Genomic DNA, 25,892 nt, shown 5'->3' on the forward strand with positions numbered 1-25,892 from the left:
GGTCCCATGGTGTAATGGTTAGCACTCTGGACTTTGAATCCAGCGATCCGAGTTCAAATCTCGGTGGGACCTGCTTTTTTTTCAAATAAATTCAAACTTTTATTTATTTCTTTACATTTTTTACTAAATAATAACCATTAACAACATTTAAAAATACTCAAAAGATGAAATAGTACTAAGTTACTCGTTCACATCTCATTGACAGACTAGGGATGCTGGGTAGGGAGCATTATTGATCGCGCGAAAATGGGATGGCTGTATCCATTCGCGGCGACCACCCAGCCCGCGGGACGTGGGACCGATTTTCAACCTCAAATAACGCTTAAACGCCTTAAAATATTAGTTTAATAAACCAAAATACCAATTAAATATATCCACCATTATATTCATCGACAAATGATCTCAAAAAAACGTAATGTTACACAAATAACAGTGCAAAACAACCTTAAAAGTGTAAAACGTGACATGACATAGTGAAAAACCAATGAAAATTCCGTAGACACTTCGCTAACACGCTTACAATTTAGAAAATGGGTGATTAAGAAGAAAAACTACGTATAACCTCAATTTAAATTAAGTGAAGGTGACAGTTTTTAAATGAAGTGTTTATGAATAAATTCGGAAACGTGAAAATAATATACAATGGTTGATTTATCCACGCCGGGTTAATGTGTAGATTATGGGCATAATCAACAAAATGCTTATTTCCAAAAGTTTTATTTTAAAGAGATATTGGCTGAAGTGGTGTTGGCGTAAACGCTGGTATAGTAGAAAAAATTAACACCAAATATTAGTGAGAATAAATAAGGTTTTTTATGGTGTCGCGAGAGATCATTAGGTTATTTATGTGTACGGTTTGATTTATAAAATATTCAAGATGAATTCTTTTAACGCACCCACAACACAGATCAATGCGATCGACAAAATGACAACTGTTAAATGTAAATCGGTCGATTTAGAAGGATATGTTATTATAGTTGTTCAAACCAAGGATAATAAAATTAAATTATATGGTAAGTTATAACTTATTCTGTTCAAAATTAATAATTATTACCAAAGAAGTAGTTGCGTTGCTTTCTAAAAAAATATTAAACGAAATGTTTCCTAAAAATTTTGAAATACTTAAATTAATAAATGGAATATTAATTATTTTTAAATATTTATATATCTTAAAAAAACATGTTTTCCAAAGAATATTTGATAATAAAGCTTTTCAAATGATTTTATTGAGTTTTAAGTGTATTAAAATTTTAAAACTACTTTATAGGATCCCCTTCAGCTGGAAACTGGGAAAATTTGGAGTTGGCGGATGAAATCATGGACGTGAACGAAACAAGACTTGAGGATATGACTCGTACTGAGGTCCTCAGTCACATACACGAGGTAATCACATAATAATCATTTAAGGGTGTAAGTTAGAGAAAATGAGAACATAATTTCGTTATATCTATTTATATATATAATGTTAGATAGGTTTGGGTCGGTCGAGTAAAAAAGTTATTAGTAGAAGTTCTCAGTAGCGCCTTCAAATATGGCAGTGTTTACACCTGAGCCCTGAAAAGAACGAAAAGTCATGGTTCTTGTGTGTGATTATTAAAGTTGTATCTGATTTATCATTCAAACAAATTATTAGAGTAAGCATTTGGACTTAAGAACTCAATTGTACGCTAAAATATGTCCCGCCCAGAAGCATAATCTCCTTTAGTGGCAGCTATGACAGATAATCGTCAGGACATCGTCATAAACTTCTTTACATTTAAATCAATAAAATGTTTAGACTAAATATTTTTCATTTTGACTTTTTTGAAATAAAAAGCCCATAAATTGTCTTCATACAAAACGATATCGTCCATCCTGCTCTAATGCCAATAGACAGAAGAAATCAAAAGATACCCTATGTTATCTGTGGGTATTTTTTCACAAGATTATTTTAGTAATCAATATAGAATTAAAAGGATCTTTTCAAATTTTTTTCATTATTTTGCCATTTGTTGTTACATGATTTTATTGTTAACATTTGACTCAATCTTGTAAATATTACACCTTGTATTGATATAAATATAAGCCAGTTTCTCAAATAAATGTCTTTATCTCCTATTTCTTTAAAAAAAGGTTCACAAAATACCAGTCTATAATAAATCCATATATATAATTTGAGTAAAACCTCCAATACTATTTGCTTACGAAAAAATGTATTAAACACTTTGAGATGTAGTGTACAGCCTCCGTGGCATTATAAAGAATTATCCGAATAATTAATCTTATAACGATTATCGGTCAAAAAACTCCGAGCACATCTTATGTAATAATTAAATCTTAACGACATTAGTTTTGCCATTGTTGAGTATTATGTATAATTTGCTTATTTATATTTCCAATTTATTTATCATTCATTATATTTCCTATTTTGCTATAATTTACAATAATTGTACAGAGGCCATGAAGAGGCTGATGTTTCATATGAAAATAAATTAGTTTAAGACTACTTATGTACTCTGATCTTAAGAAAGAGATTTGTTCCACAAGGCTGCTCTAATACGATTTCGATATCTGTGGCACCAATTCTTTCAATCCTTATAGGTTCTTTTCGATGTTTTACATTATCCCCTAGCACACATTAAGCGCAAAATAATCATTTACATAAGTATATCAGATGTTTTAACTATTAAACTATCTCTCTTGTTTAGAGCGGAATTAAACAAGTACCCTTAAATAATGTATAATAATCCCCCCTTTTTTGACTTCCTTATATAGTTTTATCAGCACAACTCAAGTTTATTCAAAATTACGATTTTTTTTAATACTATTTGATGCAGATATGCCATCATATTGAAGTCCCTAGCCAATATGGGACTCTAGTTACCTACATTTTCACTGAATAATCTGGCCCTGCTCTCATCTCTTACCGTACCATTACGGCTCTTCTAGCTAATATCCAAATACTGCCAGCGCCGCTACCGCTAGAAAATTAATTCCAATACGTTCCGCTGATTTATTTATTTTCCAAATAAATAAACGCGTTATTGTACAAGCGTGCATGTGTGCATTTTTCGTGTTTTGCGTATATAAAAGGATTTTGATCGTCAGTCTAGTTCGTTAGGCGAGCGATTGATTTTATTGGTAAGAAATTATCATCACTCCGGGGCCTAGAAAAGCACACAGTACCTTGCACCTAATATCTCTTCAATGGCGTCAGATTATAAAAGTGGGGGAATAAAAAGTGTACACATATTTACGCACTTGTACACCATCCTTAAGATAGGCCTCTATGGCCGAAGGTCCTCGCAGCCCGTCTCGTTCAGCACCTCGAAGAGGTCGGTCCGGGTCTCTCAGAGGCTCAGTACGGGTTCAGGGCGGGCCGGTCGACGGTCGACGCCCTGGACGCCCTGAAGACTCGGACGACGGAAGCGGTGGCCCGGGGGCAAGTCGTCCTGGTGGTGTCGCTCGACGTGGCGAACGCCTTCAACAGTCTCCCTTTCGAGACGATACGGGAGGCACTCCGATACCATGGGGTGCCGACCTATCTCAGGAGGCTGCTGGAGGCGTACCTCCAGGACAGGGAGGTCCTCTGGGCGGGGGTCGATGGGAGGTTGGTCCGGCGTCGGGTGGACTGCGGCGTTCCACAGGGGTCGGTTCTCGGCCCAATCCTCTGGAACGTCGGTTTCGACTGGCTCCTGCGAGCTCCCGTCCTTCCCGGGATGGGGGTGTTGTGCTACGCTGACGACACCCTCGTCACGGCGACTGGGCGGGACTTTCGGGAGGCGGCACGCCTCGCCGAGGTCGGAACGGCTCTCACCGTGGACCGTATGGGAATGCTGGGCTTGAGGGTCTCCATATCCAAAACGGAGGCCCTCCTGTTCCACGGTCCACGGCAAGGACCCCCACGAGGGGCGAGTATCACCGTCCGGGGGACGGTGATCAAGGTGCAGGCCCAGATGAAGTATCTGGGCCTCATCCTGGACGGTCGATGGAGCTTCGGGCAGCATTTTGTCCATCTCGGCCCGAGGCTCATCAACGCCGCCGCCGCTCTCGGCCGCCTCCTTCCGAATGTGGGGGGGCCGGGATCGCTATGCCGGCGTCTATATTCCGGCGTAGTGAGGTCGATGGCGCTGTACGGTGCCCCGATCTGGGTCGACGCCCTCACCGCTGACAACCGGGCCCTGCTGCGTAAGCCGCAGAGGGTCATAGCGGTGAGAGGCATCAGAGGGTACCGTACGGTGTCGTGGGCTGCGGCGACACTTCTCGCGGGCGATCCGCCCTGGGAGCTCCAGGCGGAGGTGCTCGCGGAAGTGTACCGGTTCCGGGTCGAGACGAGGAACCGCGGCGACCGTCCAGGGTCGGCGGAGGTCGGGCGGATCAGGGCTCTAGCCCAGCGAGCCCTGATCGCCCGATGGCAGGAGGATCTGGGGTCACCCACGGCGGGCCTGGCGACAGTGGAGGCGATCCGGCCCCACTTGAGTCGCTGGGTCGAGAGGAAGAAGGGCACACTCACCTTCAGGATGACGCAGGTACTTACCGGGCACGGATGCTTCGGTAAATACCTGCACGGGATAGCGCGGCGGGAGGTGTCACCCTCCTGCCACGAGTGTGGTGCGCCAGTCGACACGGCGCACCACACCCTGAGTGAGTGTGCTGCGTGGGGGCCCCAGAGGCACACCCTTGCGGCGACTATGGGCGGAGACCTCTCGCTGCCGAGCATCGTCAACGAAATGCTCGGTAGTAAGACGTGTTGGTCGGAGATGCGCTCCTTCTGCGAAAACGTGATGTCGCAGAAGGAAGCCGCAGAGCGGGAGCGGGAAGAGGATGCCGCTGCAGACCCGCTCCGCCGAAGACGACCGGGGAGGAGGAAGAAGCGCTACGCGCACCTTCTCCCCCCGCCTCAATAGGCGTCGCGGGGACTAGGGGGGGTCTCAGTACCCCGAGAACCCCCCCTAGGTGTTGGAGGCCCGCATAGGCGGGCCGACCGTCAGGGCGTCACGGTAGCATGCGCAAGCGATCCCGTGGCGCCCGCCGAAAGACGGAGAGGGTACCGCTGGTTTTTTAGTGGGTAAACCCGGCGTACCTGGGCGCACTCGGCGTCCAGGGCTCCGGGGAGTCCCACACACCCCCCCACCTTCCATCACGTGGGGGAAGCGCGTAACGCGTTTTTCCAGCGAGAAAAAAAAAAAAAAAAAAAAAAAGGCCTCTATGGCCGAAAATACCTAGTTCTTGATTATTTGTAAAATACAGTTGTAATAAGTAAAACATTATTTCAAGAATAACGAGTCGTGTAGTTGCACATTTAAAATTACGATTGAATTTAATTAAACATCACCTTGATAAGTACTTGGTTACTTGGTTACATAGAAACCTACCCAGGATATCACCTAGCAAACCGTATGACGATTCTATTTTTATCATATTTCGAAGATTGAAAAGCAAATGGGCCTCGAAGATAAGCGGTGATCTTCGCCTGTAGATATTGTGGTACTTTAAGCTATGTCTACCCTCTTCTCTAACTCTTTTGGTTTAGTGAGTTGTTGATATATTCCACAGCAATCGCTGACTGCCTTTTCAGAACAAGGTAACTTTGTATTTAATTTTGGTCGAGTTTTAAAAATCGTTCGCTTATTTGTTATCAACTCCTTACACAAGTGATAAGCTTAAAAGGAGGGGTAAAAATGAATATTAGGAATTCTCTAATTATTTTGGGGCATTGTTACCATTCTTGTAAGAGATAACTTGAATTAATAAGTTTTAGATGCATATTTTTCGTGACATACATTTAATTATATCTTAATTCTTTTCCCGTTTTGAAATATTAATTTCATCGAGAAGAGTCAACAAGAAAAACAGTAGATACTCTTTTGAAACTGAAACAACAATTTGAAGATGAAAATATATATTAAGGTTTAAAGATTATGTAATAAATTTAATCGTTGATTTCATGTTACGCAATCGATTCTATCTAATATTAGAAAGGATTTTTTTAATTCACAACTATACAAGTTAAATAAGATTGTGTGTATCGATATTACTCAATTTGAAAGTTAAGAATTAAATGGGATACCCTTGGAATATCCTTTACCACAAACCCAGCTAAAATAGCTTTCGGAAATCCGTACCATAAAAGATAGTGCAAATTTTCGTACTTTACAATACTTAGAAAAGTGAAGCTTTGGTCGTTTTATTGATTATTGGTTTATACGGATCAACGTGTAAAATTAAAAGCATAGGCAGAACCACAGATGATTAAAAACTTTTTTATATTTTAGGAAAATATTCCGGTTTCTGAGATGTCACCAATAATTATTACACGATTAATGATATACAAACCAAAACAAAATGTCCAAACTCAAGACGCGGTCAATCAAATTAAAACGAACTAGAATTGGTTACATTTAGGCAAGTAATATTAACGGAACATATGTCATTAGTATTGTAAATTTGGATCGATTAATGTCCCGTGATCGCAGTCAATCACAACATTGGCCCTGTTCAAATGACTTGTGGAGCCAACATCTGGGGTTGGACTTGAGCCAACCGTAATAACTGTGTATTTACTATCTGGCTCATTATTTGAGCCGGGATAAAATGTATTATATTATAATATCCTTTTTATAACAATGTATTACTCATCGCAGTGCCCGCAAAAAGTTTAAAGAATATAAATTACTCCGGTGTTTAAAATGATTGTCTAATGACAAAAGCGTATGGCCTTTGTACTCTTAAAATAATCACACTTGCAACTCGAAATATAAATTGCGTTCCAGTGCTCCTCTACATATAATACTTCATAAAGAAATTGTGATTACATTTTTACTCTCCGTTAAAATTAAATTACTAGTTAAATACAGGAATGTTACAAATCAATCATTTTTGGCAAATTATCTAAGGGAAAGATTAATATCTTACAAAGTCCCCGCTAATAGCTGATACCTGATCTCACTGAATCTTAATATTATGGCCATTAATACAAACCGATAATTATATTTCTTATATTCCTATTTCATTTGGATAAGTTATTAAAATTGCTACCAATAAAGACCGAAGTATGTCTCATTTGTATAACTGCCACTAACACGCGCAAAATTCTCCAGGGCAGCGAATTTTTAGCTTATAATGCTCGATCTAAGGAATTGCTGATCAGCAAAAACAAAAACTAAAGCGATTGTGACTTTTTTTCTTTTGGTACACTTTTTGGTAATATTTCAATTCACAAACTTTGGTATATGTAAAGTGAACTTAATAGTATAGTACCTACACATTTAAACAAAAGCGTTCTCTTCTTATGAAATCTATATTTTAGATTTACTCAAATAGTAACTAGGTAGTACTCTTAGCTGTACGTTATGTTCCTTCAATAAAAATAAGTAAGATAATTTATCTTCTTATTTTTAATAGTTGTCACTCGGCTTCCTTTGCGTTTTAGGAGTTGGTCGTCAGGTTTTAGATATAAAAAATATCCGATATCCTTGAGGTTTAAGGATACATGGTAAAAAAATTCTTTAAATTCAGTTCTTTTAATTCGGCTAAAGAGCCGTGAAAGAGTAACAGACAGACAGACAGACAGACAGACAGAGTTAATTTCTTTATAATATTACTAAAGAATAATAGATATTAAGAGTTTCATATATTATTATTGCATTGACTGCAACTCTGTCACAAATGACTTGTGAACTAGACACGCTGTGTTGGGCCTGAGCCAACCGAAAGAACGGTTCCTCGCTGAAATGATATCGGTATAGTTTCGGTGAGGCGATACTTGGTAACAATAATATTGAGCATATGAATTGTTTCAGAATGATTCGGTGAAATTCTGTTCTAATCAAACATGTAACTACGTCATCGTATATGTTATTAGTAAAGCATTATATATAAGTAAAGTATTTAGGAAGTATTTGATTCTTTGTCAATAGTTGTTTGACTATTATTGATTAAAATAATTCCCATAGTTTTATTGTTTGAAAAACTTACAGCTACGAGTTATAGCTCTGTATTCACGTTTGGTAGAGAATACGAAGCATTACATAAACAAGTTTTATAAATTCAACGGACTCCATTTGTGCTACTTCGACCACTCTTGCCACCTATAAATTGACATGGTCCAAGATTTTTGTCTATTTTCTGAGATTGTATCCAAACAAAATATCATATTAATATGAAAAAAAAAATAGCTAGCAGCTGCAATAAAACCCTTACCCAGAAAATTACATGAAAAATTTAATCTGATAAATCCCACTAGTAGTAAAGCTTTGTTGTGGGAGTATTAAAATTTCATGCACGATGAAAATAATAACCTACATATCATGGCTATTGTTGGCGGTTCATTTGAGGATATAACAAATAAACAATTCATAAATTATCTTGACTTTATATTGATTAAAAAAACATTTAAAATGATGCGTATAAAAAGTAATACAAAAAATAAGTATGAGAGGATACAGTGATAAATGTACATATGTATTAAACAGTGGAAGAGAAAAAATAGTCTTCAAATAATTAGGATAAAAGCGAGTAAATGGTTGGGATTTTGGGGTATTTACACTTCTATACAATAAAGAGCCTCGAGAAAAGGCGTTGAGCATTTGTTTTTAGTACAATTTAGCTATGCACTAAGTACAGATACTGGTTATCCAGATAACTTCGAGTATAAGATCTAAATAACCATTTAAGATAATTTCCCAGAAAGGCTGTGTCCATAACCGCTCCTGCCACTGCTTACGCTCATAATAATCAGTTTTACTTAAACTAATTAAATAAATAATGGAGTAGGAGATTTTCGTAGCAGTAATTACTAAATTGTTCCAGAAAAAGCTTATTTACTATTTCTAACAATCAGTTAAGTCCGGTTTCTTAACATCTAAGGTAGATGTAACATTTTAAAATGACAAACGGACATACAACGCACAGCCTGGTGGGTCTAACATGATGAAATTTTGCAAAAGAATTCCTTCTATTCTTAAGCACTACTAGAGGATTTTTCAAAATTCACTTCCCAAGTTGGTTAAATGGAAGCTGAAAAGAAACTTTGTACGGAAATTCGTTGTTTTTGATGTTTGAAAAATGGAAATGGGTATTTGGACATCTGTTAATCAGTAATAGATAAAAAGAAAATTCATCACGCAAAAGGGTAAAATAAGAAATAAAATATTGTACGTGTCGTCGTTTAGGCTTCTATTTATAAGCAAAAGACCGATGTTACAGTATCACGTCGGGTGATGAATTAGGTCATTAATTAAAAATAACTCTTGATCCTTATGCATCTTTATGGAGCTGAAAGAGTATACTTATTAATTTTAATGGTTTATTTTGTAAAAGGTGAAGAGACGAGATTTTATTAATAATTGTATTTTCCTTTAGTGTTATGTAAACGTGTTAGGGAGTTAAAATTTCGCTAGAATGATATGTATATTTTTTATGTTCTAGTTTCAAACAATTAGAGCATAAATAAGTTTTTAGATTTCTACAGCTGCCCGAGTATAATAGAACACACGATGTTACCGGAAATCAATATGGCGGATGCCGCTACATTGTGAAAAACTTTTAATAAAAATCTTGTTGAGACGCTATTTTTAAACGAGAATTTGCTGAGCCAAAATGACCCAAAGGCGTGAGAGAAGGTCGTAAGGTTTTATCCGAATTACTACCACTAAGATTTAGAAGCATTTACAATGCATATTGCATACATCAGTTAATTCTTATACTTAAAACTAGCCTTTCATAATGGGTTACAAATAGTAAATTATGTACTTACTATATAAAAAACCTTGGTCTTGGTAGTTACCTCCCATTCATAATATATTCTACTGTCAAACCGTTATACTTGGTCAAAGTCAAAGTCAAAGTCAAAAATCTTTATTCAATATAGAAGTGTATACACTTGCTTATTGATTGTCAAAAATCTAAAACCGGTTCGGAATTTAGCACCTCAGACCTGAGAAGAACCGGCGAAAGAAACTCAGCGGGATATATTGTTTTTTTTTTTTTAACCATTTTCCGTGGGATCCTGTTGTAAAAACGTATACATTGCCCCAAAAAAGAGTTACTAACCCTGTGTAATCGGGTACTTGGAGTAACAAGTTTATTCTTGTTCCTAGTATTAACAGAATGTACGTCACAATTTCTGGGAAAATCATTTATGTTTTTGCGTACATACATAACATTATCAAAAACAAATTGAGAAGCGACAGTCATTATTTTAATTTCTTTAAATTTACCTCTTAACGAATCTTTTGGGCCCAGGTTATAAATTGCACGAATAGCCCTCTTCTGCAGTACAAAAATAGTATTAATGTCAGCTGCATTACCCCAGAGTAGGATGGTATTGATTTGTTCCGTTTTTAAGGGTGGGTGAGCCAGTGTAACTACAAACACTAGAGACATAACATCTTACTTTCCAAGGTGGTGCTTTGGTTATGTAAGGTATGGTGAATATTTCTTACAACAGCAATGTCTATGTTCGGTGGTGACCATTTACCATCAGGTGGCATATTTGCCAGAGCACCTTATTAATTCATAAAAACCTTTTATATATGACGACATATACTATATTTTAAATATGTTTATGTGTCGGAAAGTATGCGAAGGTTATATTATCATGGTAAACAAATGATTTTATCTGATCATAATCTTTAAAATTAAGATGATTTATTGCCTAGATCTTGTAGCGATTTGATCATTGTTCGTAAGGTCTCGTAGATAGAATTATTTATTAATACGTGGGCTAGTCAATGTAGGATTTAGTCAACAATCTATCGGAAAGCTAAATTGGTATTAATTTTCATATTCACCCGAAAAGTGTTAATTGTACCTGTTTACCTGCTTGTACTAGATGAGGGCCAAAATGTCTCACTTTTCATTGTACAAATTTTATTAATAATGAAACTAATGAGACAGTGCGTTTGTTCATTCGTTAAACTTTGTTTTATCTACACAATGGATTACCGTTAATGTACACACATTGTCATGAATCAGATATTGCTCTTGATTCCTATGCATCTTTATGGAGCTGAAAGAAGACGCTTACCATATTTTAATGAGTTATTTATGAGGAAAAGATGAAAGTTTTTTTTATAATTGTATTTTCTTTTAGTGCAATTTTCTTTGAACCTCTCATAAAGATGCGATCAATGCAAAACAAGAAAGATTCTATGTTCTACTGTTCAAACAATTAGAGCATAAGCATTTTGTTTCCTCATTTTCTGGAGAAAAAGACTTACCTAACATCCGTCACGCGGTCGAAAACTATTTTATTAATAAATCTAAAACAATGTGTTTTTAGACAAAAAATCTCTTTAATACCTCATCTTTAAACATCATCATCATAAAAGTAACTTCATAAAATTTGACGTTCAATAAGTAACTAATAAATTCATTCGATCGATTTTGTCTAGTCGGGACTCTCGACCCGTTTAGTGTCGTGTTGACAAACTATTTATTATCAGATATTGTAAATTAAATTGACACCCCACAAACAGGTAGTTGTAAACTTCAATTAACAATTTTTACGAGCAAAATGGAAAATATTTAAGTCGTTTCCAGCTTTCGGACTAAATTAAGTCTAAATTGCCTGAGCTGACTGTTATAAACGACAGTGATTTTTTGAATTAATAAATTAAAGAAACTGGTTACTAGAATATATTTATTATTTACTCTAAAAGAAGGATATATATATGTTTATATGTATTGTGCAGTTACTGCACATTTGTGCAGTTATTCTAGAAACGACTACAGTTTTTAAAGACACTCTCTGTGGTCTATATACTTACGGAAAAGATTTAGAAAGTTTCTGAAAGTATGCGAAAGTTTCTTGTTGGTCAAGCGGCTTGTGAAACTTCAGCTCCTACCCGAGGTTCTGGGCTTAAATATGAGGTGATCACTTGGTGGTATTGGGACATCTTATATAGCTTTTTTCACGGGGAATTTTCCGAGGAATTGTTTGGATTCATCGCGGCTGCTGAATTTCAATGTCGGACTTCGCGTCAGATTTCCAGTATCATCCTTATTACTTCGAAGTCCTAAAATACACAACAGCGCTATTTTTGCTCTATGATAGCAGCTTTAGATTCTTAATTTGTCTTGTTCTTAACATAGCCTACACACTTCTTAAACCGGCCCCTTTCATCAGGCGAGCCTCCTGCCCGTTTGTCACCTAAGAAATTGAAAATATTGAATGCTAAAACGTACTGCACGTGTATTTAATATTATATTAATACAGGAACAGTATCATTATATTTCGTCGAAAATGGCAATTGTCATTCTAATATCCAATACAATTAACTGTTATGAATTCATAAACGATGAATCAACGATCGAATGGAAAATATTGATAGTTGTTACTTATAATATAATAATTCCTATAGTCAATCATATTATTTTAAACGACAAAGTTAAAAATCCTAATTCATAATTTGAGTCTAATTCCCTATTTTTTATGACTTGAAGATTTGCATTTCCCACATGTACCACATTGTACCACAAACCGAAGCACAGCATTACAGAGTATTATTGTTTGCGAAAGAATAAAGAGAAGGTGGTACGGAAGAAGCAAAACTAGGTGCTGGTTTCGCTTCTACGATACTCACAGTTCAGGTTGAGTTTCACTCGTGTTGTGGCTAAGACGTAAGGGTTTTAGTAAACATTTAAATTGACCAAAACGGAGATAGTTCTAATCTACTCAGTGAGAATCACATTGCTTCGAGAATATATATAAAACTAGTAGTTTTAGGGGTTGGTCTCTAGGTGTTAGGAATAGGCATCAAATTCAGTTCAGTGGTGTGGCCGTCAAAGAGTCACAGATAGACAGACACACGGAAAGAGTTCCTTTTTTATAATTAAAAATGATAATATATTAAATAATAAGTTAATATATATTAAAAGAAAGTTTTTGGAGTTTTTACTTTTTAGGGTAAAGGGAAAAACAGACCTAATACTAAGACTCCTCACTCCGTCCGTCTGTCCATCTGTCACCAGATCTCATCTCATGTATCTCATGGACCGTGATAGTTGGACACTTGAAATGTTCACAGATGATGTATTTCTGTTGCCGCTATAACAACAAATGCTAAAAAACAGATTACAATAAATACTTAAGAGGGCTTCTATACAAAAGTCATGATGTTTTTTGTCGTTGATATGGAACTCCTCGTGCGCGAGTCCTACTCGCCCTCGCCCGGTTTATTTCTTAATATTTCTTTTGAACACAGTTCTGTCTATATATATCTAATAAAGTTCTGTTCTTCTGTTCTCGTTCATATAAATAATTCCTAATTAAGACTCTAGGAGGTTCAATGATCGTAGTACGGGGATCAAGGCACCGGTTAAAATAAATAATGTATTTTGTAAAAGTACACGTACAGTAGTGAAGGAAATACCACGAGGAAAACTCCATGCCGATTTGGAGGAAATTACTACACATGAAAAGCGTGATCGGTTCGAATTTATAATTACTAAAACGCTTTTGCGTTTGGACATGTATGGGTTACTTTAAAATGTAAATTGTTGTCTCGGTGAGAAGTTTTGGAGCTGGGTGTTTCACCGTGTTACTCCAACATGAGTTGCTAGTAACCATGTGACAAAGTTTCATCGGACATTCGTAATTTTGCTCACAATATATTAAGAAGCTATAAATTCAATGCCAGCTTAAACCATCCTTAGCCTCTTAATTATCTTGTTAAATTCTTCTCCTTCTTTCTTCTTTGTCAAAACCCTCTTCCCAGTTCAGCCGGGTTCGGTCGAACTGTCGGTCTCCTTGTACGTCTGCGCCAGAGAGCTCTGTTCTGGCTTGTCTGTTTGTACTTTACCTTATACTAATATATTAAATTTGTTTCAGTGTATATCGTCGTGTGTGATCAAACTGCGAGTGAAGAGACGGAGCGAAACAAAACTACGTAAGTCACACATACATAATTACAAACATTTCCTTTATTATAGATAGGGTGGACAGGAATCTTTAAAGTAGTAAGTTTATAAGGCACTGACTACTGAACTTATGGTATGGAACTTTGCTTGTGATAAGCCGGGACGACGCAGTGGTTAGAACGCGTGCATCTTAATTTGATTGCGGGTTAAAATCTAGGCAAGCATTTTAATGTGCTTAAGTGTGTATTTATAATATATTTCGTGCTATTATCGTGATATGTAATCTAACGCGGTATTTTAACTTCAACATACAATCTAGTCTTTATTATCGTCGACTTTTTAATGCGTTATTAATATTTAATATTTCAAGAAATACGATTCGGTAATTTCAATATAATAGATCGACACGACGTTATAGGATATAATACTCTAGATAAATTCATTACACAGTTTTTCAGCGTCGCAATCGGGCAATGACGAGTGAATTGTTATTATCACAGGTGTAATTTTAAGTAAAAATTTATTACACAACGATTGTTAAGCCCGTTCAATAATACGATTGCATAGCGCTTTTCCCATTTAATGTGATTAAGAACGGAGAATGGCTTCCTCAAAGCAACGAGTACTGCTCTATAACTAAAACAAACAAGAAACACCTTAAAGACAACACCTTAAAGCTTATAATAGGATAACAGTTAATAATCGGAAAATTGGATACAGTGCGCTATCCAAATCAAATGCAAGTGAAACAAAGAATTTTATTTTATGTGACAGAGTTCTAAAGTCGGTGACGAATCGTTTAATTACAACTTTGTCAAAGTACTGGAACGAGTTAAGTATAGTACGACCTGTCTACGTTACCGCTGGACACAGCCTTTGAGGTTACGTCGCGGTGTTGCCTGTTAATTGCATTAGCTTTGTTTAAGGAATAATATACGAAGTTTTTATTAAAAATACATTGGCTATTGATGTTTAATATTATTTTATTTTTTAAAAATTTCAATAAAACAAAAATACATTGTTAATTAAAATTAAAATAAACTTTTTCAACTTGGATTGTAAGAATGCTTTGGTCTTGTAATTTTGTGTGTCATTAACTGGAATCTACCGAGAAAAACTGTCAAAATATACAATAGTCACACTTTTCACTTAATAATTTACTTACATTTTATTAATTATCAAAGAAAGCAACAATATCTCTTATTCCAAGTTGACATATTTCTTCATCATCCAATATTCCACGCCATCGTTTCGTTTGACAGCATCTGTGAATCCATACAAATAAAAAAAAAATTAATCATCTGTTTGTAATGTCAAAATAATACAGTATTAATAAATACGTATGAATTTACATGACTTTCAAACATAAAACAGGTTTTTTTTTTTCATTTTCGTCCGTCTGTCTGTTTGATCCGGATAATCTCTGAAACCATTGAACCGATTTGGACAAGATTTTTACTGATAGATAGTTAATATATCAAAGAGGAACTAAGGCTACTTTCATTTTTAAAAATAAGAATTATATTTCCTCAGGAAAGAAATAAAACCAAAAATATAGGGAAGCCATGTGTGCTGCACTACATACATACATTATATACTATAGTAATATCTTAATATAGGTACATTAAAATTACTCAGTATCGCTAGGTGTCATGCCTGTTTACTGCCTTATAGCTCTTTAAAAATACAAAGAAATATGAATAAAAGAAAATGATCTTATAGTTTAAGAGATTTTGCAATGATAGTTAAAGTATTCATAAATATTATTACAAACCTTAAATCTTTATTCTATTAATAAAACTAGTTCCATTAACTTAAGGGTTCCGATTTTGTTTATTATTATTCTTATTGGAATCTTCTAATATTCATTCCTAAGAAGATTAAATATTAATTGATACATTATTTATATTAAAAAAATATATAAATACCATCAATTATAAGAACTTTTAGTCTAAATCATAAACCTATACCTTCAGTAATACAAGATTAAAAATTTAAATAAATATTAAAGTAAAAATTAAATATTTTATTTTAATTAAGCGTAGGTTGAATTACATATTTACTACACGGCAACACCATTCAAAAACCTGTGTGAGCAAGACGGAAAACACTGTCGAGTCACCGCGACGTAGCTAACCGGTGTAATTTAGTGTTTGTAAAATAATATAGAAAAATTAACCGTGTTTAGTTACGCAAAATATAGTTTTCGGTAATGGTGGTGCTCGGTGGTGAAGTGGTGAAGTGGTAGAAAGTGAGTGGTCAGGCCGGGGTGAGTGAACTGAGGTCGGGCGGCACCAGCGCTGCGTTTGGTGTTAGTGCTTTGACAGTTATAAAGTTCTTATTTATAATACTTGGTAAGCAGTATTTTTATATTCTTCAAAAATATTTTCACAAATGTCAAAGAAAAAAATCAATGACGTGTTTTTATTTTATATTTCCTATTTATCTTAAAATACATTCATAAATACATATTTCATACTACGAGCTGATCTCTATAATGAAAAAAAAAACACTAAATTATCGTATTTATTCCGAAAAAAAACTAAAAATACTTCCATTGAATTCAAATAAAAAAATAAAAAAATTGTTCCGTAATTGCGGATGCCAAAATCGAATTACCGATACATAGGAACCGGCTTATAAAAAATAATAATCATATCGCAAAAACCAGTCAACCTTGGAAGCGAACAGAGTTAGTGGGCTTCATATGGTTTAAATTTTTCTTCGACACGGACTCGCTTGACAACTTTTCTATATAGTAAAAGTAACTTTTGAGATCCCAGTGCGAGACGTCAGTCTATCCCATAAAAATTCTTTCGGAAAGGTCAATGAGCAGTAAGAACAAGATCTTAGATTTCTGTGAAGGTCCTCTAGAGGTATGCATTATAACACGCGGCAGACGTAATATTTATGTTCTTTGAAGAAAACGAATAAAAAATAATAACCTAAAGTTTTTGATTTACTCTAGAAGACACCAATTTGATATATTAAGTATGACCAACTGATCATTTTACAAGGCGATATAGTCCAATGGTCAAAACGTAAATCGTAACCAAAGATAGCATATACAAACCAATAAAAAATATTCTACAATTCGTAGGATATATCGTTAACATTTATTATTTATATGTTGGTGATATATCATTATGCCACGTCAGTGTAATGATAATAATTATAAAGGAGCACAGAGAGATGTGCCATTGGTTAGAGCTCATGAAACCAATGGTTGCGGTTTCAAATCTAAGCTTCACATATCCTTAACATATGTTTGCCTTTAATTCCTGCTCGGTGGTATAAGTATCATAATCCCAAAACGTGACGAAGGATCACACGTGAACTATACTAGTAAAGTCATCCATCAGCTCAAATACCTTTTCCCAGAAGTGGACGTTTATAAACTTCTTTAAATCAAGGCAATCAGCACACTCCATGGGTTAGATTATTGGTTTACGATTCAAACTCTAAATTGATACTCATCGTAAATTCAATGTAGTATACACTTTTGTGAACAATATTGTCAAGTTTATGCATAAATTACACTAACTCGATTCGTATAAATAGAACGCAGCATTCGTAATCATGATCCAGAAACTACTCTTTATGTACATTTGGAACCACGACAGCTGAGGGATAGAATATCATACTGAGCAAATAAATCCAGTTAGGCCAATTCTAATGATTTCATTGTTCAAGTTCAATACACACTTGCCATTTCTATATTCAATTTTATAGTATCGGTATCTGTTTCTACACTCATGACTGCCTCGTTGGTGTAGTAGCTGGATATATAGCCACAGATCCCGAGGAAACAGAACCTCGGATTCAAACCACAGATCGTGCCGATAAAAAGTATCAGTAATAGTATCAGTAGCATCCCGGAGTCTGGATGTTGGAAGTGTGTACGCTCCCGAACCTCGGAAAGCACGCAAAGCCATTGGTCCAGCGCTTGAACTCGTTCCAGTCTCGTTGGACTTACTTTCCCTCAGATTATTAGTGTAACGGAATAGAGAGTGTAGGTGTTAGGTAATGTATGTTTAAGTCGAAGTATAAGGTGTAATCCCATTCCAAATTCAAATCCAATTTTTTTTCTATGATAAAGTAACAAACGTCTTAACTTCCTAATTTATAATATCAGTAGATTATCTCTAATTTCTATAATAATATTAGAATATCATGTAGTAAATTATAAATTTCAACCCTACAAAAGTAGAGCCTATAGCTATATATAATATATGTCTGAAGAGAAGAAGATAATTTATTACAGACTACATCAATAATCTTAATTTACGTAGATAATATTGTCAAGTTATTATTAATAACCGTTCTTCGTAACAACTTAGAATTTTTAGTCAATAGGCCTTTAGGATCCTCAACTAAAACCTCAAATGACAAGTTGAGACTAAAACTTTAAAAAAATAATCATTACAATCTAATTTTTATTTCATATTGTAAGGACTGCAAGGAAAGCAATATTTGTGTATGCTGTCCAAAATTCTGACTGACCAAGATTTTTTTTGGGAAATTTCACCAATAAAGAGGCCTATAGGGCAATTATTTTTGTATGACTTGTATTCGTACGAAACCGAAACGGACAGCGAGTATATCATTAAAGTCTAGCATCAGCGCTGGTTAATGCAATAGAGTGACTTTATCGTACGTTTTCCGAAATAAAGATCTCATTCAACATTTCTCGTAAACAGCTAATTCCTAACTTTAAGGCTTCAAGCGTTTCCTGATTCTAATCTCATTAGTCGCACGGCTTATTTTCCCGTTGTATATAACGTTACATATAACAAATATAACAATATTTAAATATTTAACGAGTCGATGAGATTTCTATCTTCGATCTTCGGTCATGTCGACTACCAAATGCGATACAATTTTGATATTTTATGCAAAAAATATTTATATCACCATTGACGTGTTTAATATAACTATTGAATCCTTGATGGTTTCAATATTGTTTCTTAATGATTCCTTAGAATTTAGGGACATCAATATTTTGCAATAATGGTTTGCAGCACATTACATTGAATATTATTTCAAGCTCAATTATCGTCAGAAATGTATTTCTCTCAATATTTAATATTTAAAAAGTCCTAGACAAACGAACACTTCGCTATTTTTTCATTTATTATTATTATATTATTTAAATGTTTAAATAATGTGATATTTGGATTTGAATCGACAGCTTCAGTTAAGATTCACACATTCTTACCACTGGGCAATCTCGAATCTTTATTCTTTTCCCGGCTAGGAAATTTGAAGTTCTTGGGTTCTCTCCTCTATAATATCCACCTTGCATACATATAAACATTTCCCTTGGATCACGATGTTTATTAATGGAAATGGCATTAAAATCCGCTGCGTAGTTTAAAAGACGGCGGGAAGCGATTTTGCTTTATTCTATGTACCTGGTAAAAACATGATTACGACATATCCTACGAATTATAGAATAATTCTCTCGTATCTTCAATCTTGAGTAATATACTGGATAATTCATAATACGTTGATCACATACGATGCAGTCATGCTATTGTCATTACACCCATTCGTCATATAACTGCTCACGAACACCGTTGAATCTTTCCATGTGTGAATATTGTCTTACGTTTTGTATGTGTGTGTGAAGAATATTGTACAGTTACAATAATTTAAAAAAAAAATTGCTTCTATTTAATTTCTATTGTGTTAGTTTTAAATTGATCACAAGGTTTCTTGATTGGATTAAACACTATGACAAATTATATTCGTTTATATCTGACAGTTGTATTTCATTAGAAGTAAAAGAGTAACTATAGTATATTCCAAACGAAGAGGGAATAAAGCTAAACAAACCTAGATTCACGTATTAATGCGATTTGATAATCTATGCTATATAGTGCACGAACAGTTGTTGATCAATTAACCCTTATTTATCAAACTATTCCAATTAACAACTTACATGCACTTTAATTTTACTTCCAAAGTTGCGATAACAGTTTCGTCGATAAATAAAACGCAATTTTTCATAGATTAGTTTAGTTGATTGATCTCTATGGTATCTAAATTCCGAACCTGTGGTAGCTGTACATGAGGTAAGCTTTACATAATCCTGTAACAAAAAACTTCAAAAGTTCTGTTGAGATAATACTTAATAAATAATATTTATAGTATGCTTCTGCTTGACATGCAAAGCCTATTTAAATTAAAATATTTTACCTATTCACATGTATGACAATTGCCATCAGCGCCCAAGCGCCCGGGTATTAACAGTGCTCTAGCGATCTCTTCTCCTCAAATAAGATTTTATTCATCCTTAACGACGACGCCCTACGTACGGCGATTCGGTCATCACCTCCCATAGACATTGCCACTAAGAAATATTAACCCTTCCTTACATCGCCAATGTGCTACCAACTTTGGGAACTAAGATGTTCTTTGTGCCTGTTACACTGGCTCACTCACCCTTCAAACCGGACCACTACAATTCTAAGCATATCTATTTATATTTCTAAAATAATTATCGTCTGTGAAGTATTGTTTGTTCATTGTTTTGTACCTATTATCGGTTCGAAGAGTTCCGAGTTCGGAGAATCAACAATCAAATTATTGGTAACGTAAAACTAATTCCAATATATGATATAAATGTATTAGATGTTCTATTGTAATGGATCAAGCAAAAACTTCAAATTCATTTTAAAATAACAAAACTTGATTATAAAAACATGACATAAAAAGTCTTAAATTAAATTGAATGCAGTCTTGAGTCTAGACACATCATTTCGGTACACCTATACTACCCTACGGCCGGTGTACCGTTCTATCATGGTTGGAATGTAAAACGTACCACACGCGGCTTTAAAAAAATTACCTGATATAACCTTTAATTGTATGGTGTTAAGTGTGAAATTCAAATAAGACACCAAACGGAGGTCTACAAGGAACTGGTTCCGCATTTAGCGGGCACTAAGTGACCAACATTTCTTTTGAGTGCACGCCAATTTCAACCGTATAACTATTACATAATGTTCTCTTTGCGTTTTTTAAATAGATAAGATCTCTTTCCGATGCTGAGATAGCCACTAGACTATCATCGTTTATGATAGCGTGAAGGAATTTATACCTTATTTTAATACAATTAAAGTTTATCTTTCGTATATAAATACATGTGTAGCGATTGTTGTATCGAGAGTGTATTAAAAAATGATTTTAAGAGCGTGTTATGTTTGCGGTATCAGTTTTAAGTGTCGTTCTTATTTTAATTTTTATTAATACGGTCAGTGAAATCAGTTTATTTTTTGTGACTTTTTATTTGGAACGTGACACAATTTTAACTAATCAAGTTGGGTGAAAAACTAATATTTTTATTTAATATTGTTCATTGGTTTTCGTAATTTCTTGTTATAAAGTTTTTATCTAAAAATCAAAATTAAGCTATTTGTATATATTTTTTGATTGATTTGATTATAACGATGTTTTATCGTGTTCCTAATAGTTACTTAAAATATAGGATTAATTGATAATTTAAAATCTTATATATATATACACGTGGAATAATTTAATATACGAGCACATATTATAATTTGAACCGCTGTGTTCCTAAAATAATTTCATGGTGCATTGACAGCGTAGGGACATATATGATAGCGGACAATTCACCAACCGCGTCTCAAGCGCAACAAGCGCTCAGCAAGTTTTTTGAACTGATCCCCTCTCCCTGCGAAAATTTTTTAAGAGCCTTTCTGGGGCACATCTTTAGTGGTGTCAGACTTGATACCATTTTGTACCCTTGTCGCTTTTGTAGCCTCTGCACCCTCCATTGAGAGTTTGGTCATCATTTACCGTAACATTTGCTTGATTTTCTGTACTAAATGAGAACTAAATAATGGCAATCGTTTTTTCTTTTTTTAAATTAAGTGCAATTGTCAAAGTTAGTATATTAAGCAACCTTTACTACAGAAAAATAAGTTAATGTAGGTCGAGAAAATGAAGTAATTAACTCAAGTTACGAGTTATTTTTTATCAACTCTCGCAACTCTCGATCGAGTCGCGAAGGGAAATTCGCGATTTTCAATTTAGAATTCTTTAATTACTATATTGCAATAAGGCGCTCTACAATCAGCAGTACGAGGGTGATGTAATTTTCCATTTGTATAGGAACACACATACATAAATTGCTAAAATCATAACCCTCTTTTTACTTCGTGGTTCTAAGTACTAAATAATTTATTAAAAATGAAAACAAACATCTTAAATTCATTAGAAACAGTCTCATTCCTTTTAACAGCAAAAAAAAATGTGCTTTCCAAACCAGCACAGATCTTCATAATTAATTTAAAATATGTATATTTTTCGTGTGATTCTATCCAGTATTAGGTTAAAAAAAATATCTGTGACAATATTTTCCCGCCACAGTTAATATTGTCATAAAATATTTCGTTCGAAAACAATAACGTCACTATAAATTGAATTCAATCCAATTATTTTTAACCGTTTAGTGTTACCTATTACAAAAAACAAATTATAATATTGGTTATCGCCCGCGGCTTTGCTCGCATTTTAGGGGTTGGTTGTGATGTTAGGCAAGAAAAGTAGTCTGTGTCCTTCCTTGGAGTTTAAGAATGCTTCATACCAAATCTCATCAAACTCGGTTCATTGGTTTGGCAGTGATAGAGCGACAGACAGACAGACAGACAGACAGGGTACTTTCACATTTATAATATTATATATAGTATAGAAGTATAGATTTATTGTATCATATTGACATATAATAAAAAAGATAAGAAGGATGCCCCTGATTTCGAATGACCGTGCGCTCCGGCGCTGCTAGTAAATAATTTCCAAGACAAGAGATTCCAAAGCGATTCGTGTTCGGCAATAAAGCTTGCCCGTCCACAATTGGGCTGTTCTTTCTGAATTTCACCCGGCGCTTTATAACAATGACAATCGTTTTTATAGCCGTTTGTAATGGCTAATAAAATTTATCTACCAGATTACGGGATTTTGTTCGTTATTCCGAAATTATGTTAAACTATATTAAATAAAGCTTAGATTATTTATATATAAGTATCTAGATATCGCACTACTAAAGAACTAAAACAAACGAGTCAATTTTACTGGTTGTGTGCGTTTGACACTCGCCAAACAAAAAATCAAAATCAAAATATACGTTATTCAAGTAGGCTTTTAAAAGCACTTTTGAATCGTCATTTAACAAACTATTTAAAGTAAAGCTACCACTACACTAAACGTCATTCTACGACGTTGGCCACTATTTTCGAAGCGTTTTCAGCTTTAACAGTCTATCTAGACACATAAATAATCAAAGAAGTATAGTATTTTATTATTAGAATTAGATTTGATCACTTCAAAGGATTTGTTGTATGGGACAATAAATAGATTCAACAGGTGAAAGGCCTTTTCTTTTGAGAAGGAGATTTTAATGAAGTTATAGCAATCATACATACATACACGCACGCACACACATATACATACATACACACATACATACAGACATCGGTAATGGTAGTCACTTGCTCTAAGAATTTCAAGTTAACGTTTATAGAGTCGTAGAGCCATAGATAAGAGTTTCGTACTTCGATCAACAAATGATCGAAGTTTTCGTATTAAAAACGCATAATATACTTATTGGAATCTTTTTAATGTAAATATTTTATTGAATTAATGTTTTCAGTCTAATTAAAATAATAATTAAACAAGCACATACTATGTTAATATCGATAAAACGGCTCCTGACTACATTATGTTTTTAGAAGTGTGACTCAATACCGGTTCGCCTGGGCGCTGAGGAAACAATTGCGAACTTGTTGTATAGTTACCATATTTATTTATCTACTAGGTATGTAAATATATGGTACCGTTGTTTCCAAATAGGTAAGAATGAGGTATGATAATTACAGATTTTATAGATTATGTATTATAAGTATGTAGTACGTCTAATGGTATATAAAAAGGTAATAGGAGTGTTAGTGCAAAGAGGCCCTAAACATTGGACTTGGAAGTATATATGCTTTATGCAAACCCTTGATAGGTACCGCAGACTGGTAAGATATTCAGTAGTTAACTGTTGTGTTGTTGTTTAAAGGAAATTTATCAGTCCGTCTTCCTATTTTGAAATTAAAAAAAAGTTTCGATAAAGTAACTGCAGTACGTATGCAATAACAGTTTCCTAAGGCTTGTGAAGTTAAAATTAGTTTAGCTGTGTGTGTGTTTCTGGGTAGAAGTAATCATTATCTTTGACACTTATTCCAAAAGGTACAAAGTCTCAATCTGTCTTTATTTAATGAATAAAAATGTATATCAGGAATATTTTTTTGAAATACTTACACATATAATTTATGAAGTTGAATTCTTATTAGATCTTGAAGATATTTTTGGAACGAATTTATTGTACGCGGCTCACAGAACTGGCAGAAATCGTCACGTAAGGAAGAAACGTTACGCTTCCAGGGGGCATGTTTTGTATATAACATTATTTAAAATTATTTTTGTAATTGTTTTAATACCCACGGGATTTTTAAGTTAAAAATTGATTTCTCATAATTTATATTGCTAAGAATACTAGCAATGCTAGAAATTAAATTCCCCTTCTTTTACGCTTATCACTTAATAGTCCAAGGGGTCAGGATCAATCCTGCGACTTTGAACTTCCCTAAGCCTCCCGTAAGCCATTGCGCTATTGACGCTATACATTGCGTCTGTTATTTAATAAACTCAAAACTCAAACTCAAATTCCTTTATTTAATATTAGTATTACACTTTCTTATTGATGGTCAAATTAAACACTACCACCATTTCGGAAAAGGAAACACCCTGACCTGAGAAGAACCGGCGAAAGAAACTCAGCGGGTCTTTTTTTTACGTCAAATTAATTATATACATGATTGTATTTGAATAGAAACAGCCAGGAGGCGATCGTTTCAATATATAATATATACCAAAAGTAAGTTTTATCTAACCGGGTGTCCCACGTGTCTTATTTTTTCTAAAAACAACGTGCGTATCTATCTATCTTCTAAATTAAAAGTGGATAAACATTGGTTGCACTTCAAAGGCTTCGACTGTGTTGAAGCCATATGGAACAGACTACAATGTTACAGTCAATGACACCGCTTTGGTTCATAGAATGGACCGGCTTAGTTAAGGACTACGAATTCGAATCTGGGCAGTTACAATAATAATATTCTCCTGATCGAATTTCATTTCATTTCCTTTGAGCCGAGATGACCCTGTGGTTATTACACGCGCATCTTAGCCGATGATTTTGGGTTTAAACCCAGCACCTCTGAATTTTCATGTGCTTAAGGCGGTGAAGCTAAACATCGTGAGGAAACCTGCATGTGTCTAATTTCAAAATTCTGCCACATGTGTATTCCACCAACCCGCATTGGAGCAGCGTGGTGGAATATGCTCAAAACGTTCTCCTTAAAGGGAGAGGAGGCCTTAGCCCAGCGGTGGGAAATTTACAGGCTGCTAATGATCGAATTTCGATGTCAAAGTTACACACACAGACTACTGAACAAATAGTGCACACGTGTGTGCGAAAACACAGTTGTATTTTCTGTTCTCTTGCTTTCAAAGGTAACTTAAATCAGATTTTTTGTTGTGATATAGGTAGGCGGAAATGGGCAATCTAATGGTAAGTGGTTACTACCGACCATGGACATTCCTTACATCACTCATGTACCACAAATCTGAGAACTAAGATGTCACACCTTGTGCCTGTTTAAACTGAATCAATCTCTCTTCCAACCAGAACACAACAATTCTAAATATAGTACCTACTCGGACAGGCCTGTATAAAGCCTTACCACCGTGTTCATGATAATATGTCATATGAGACAGTATTTAAAACGTATTGAGATAATCAGTCGTAAAAAAGTAGTTTTTCAAATAATTCTTTTGTTATTAACGTATTTAAATGTTTAATTTTACCGCACTTTAACTTAATTTAACTTTTCCGTTTCATAAATTCGAAACATTTGTAAAAAATACATTGTTAAAGGCATATTATTCGATACAAGATTATATAGATGATAAAAAAGCGT

The 25,892-nt window shown here is 34.9% G+C and overlaps 1 protein-coding gene and 1 non-coding gene across 5 annotated transcripts in view; both read left to right on the top strand.

The window, feature by feature from the left end:
• On the top strand, positions 1-72 carry Trnaq-uug. Its single transcript has one exon. It is a non-coding gene; the product is annotated as a tRNA-Gln (tRNA).
• A 321-nt stretch (positions 73-393) lies between these two features.
• LOC125068892 (protein PALS1) overlaps positions 394-25,892 on the top strand; it is a 166,724-nt gene continuing 141,225 nt past the window's right edge. The window contains exons 1-3 of one of the 4 annotated variants that reach the window (XM_047678253.1): positions 394-1,013; positions 1,268-1,383; positions 13,814-13,871. In XM_047678253.1, coding sequence (XP_047534209.1) covers positions 878-1,013; positions 1,268-1,383; positions 13,814-13,871 — 310 coding nt within the window. In that variant the 5' untranslated portion in view covers positions 394-877. Of the gene's footprint in view, positions 1,014-1,267; positions 1,384-13,813; positions 13,872-15,958; positions 16,197-25,892 lie in introns of those variants that run through there. The other 3 variants (XM_047678256.1, XM_047678255.1, XM_047678254.1) reach the window with 3 other exon arrangements.

Source organism: Vanessa atalanta, chromosome 14 (genome assembly GCF_905147765.1).
Source record: "Vanessa atalanta chromosome 14, ilVanAtal1.2, whole genome shotgun sequence".
Classification (NCBI taxonomy): Eukaryota; Metazoa; Arthropoda; class Insecta; order Lepidoptera; family Nymphalidae; genus Vanessa; species Vanessa atalanta.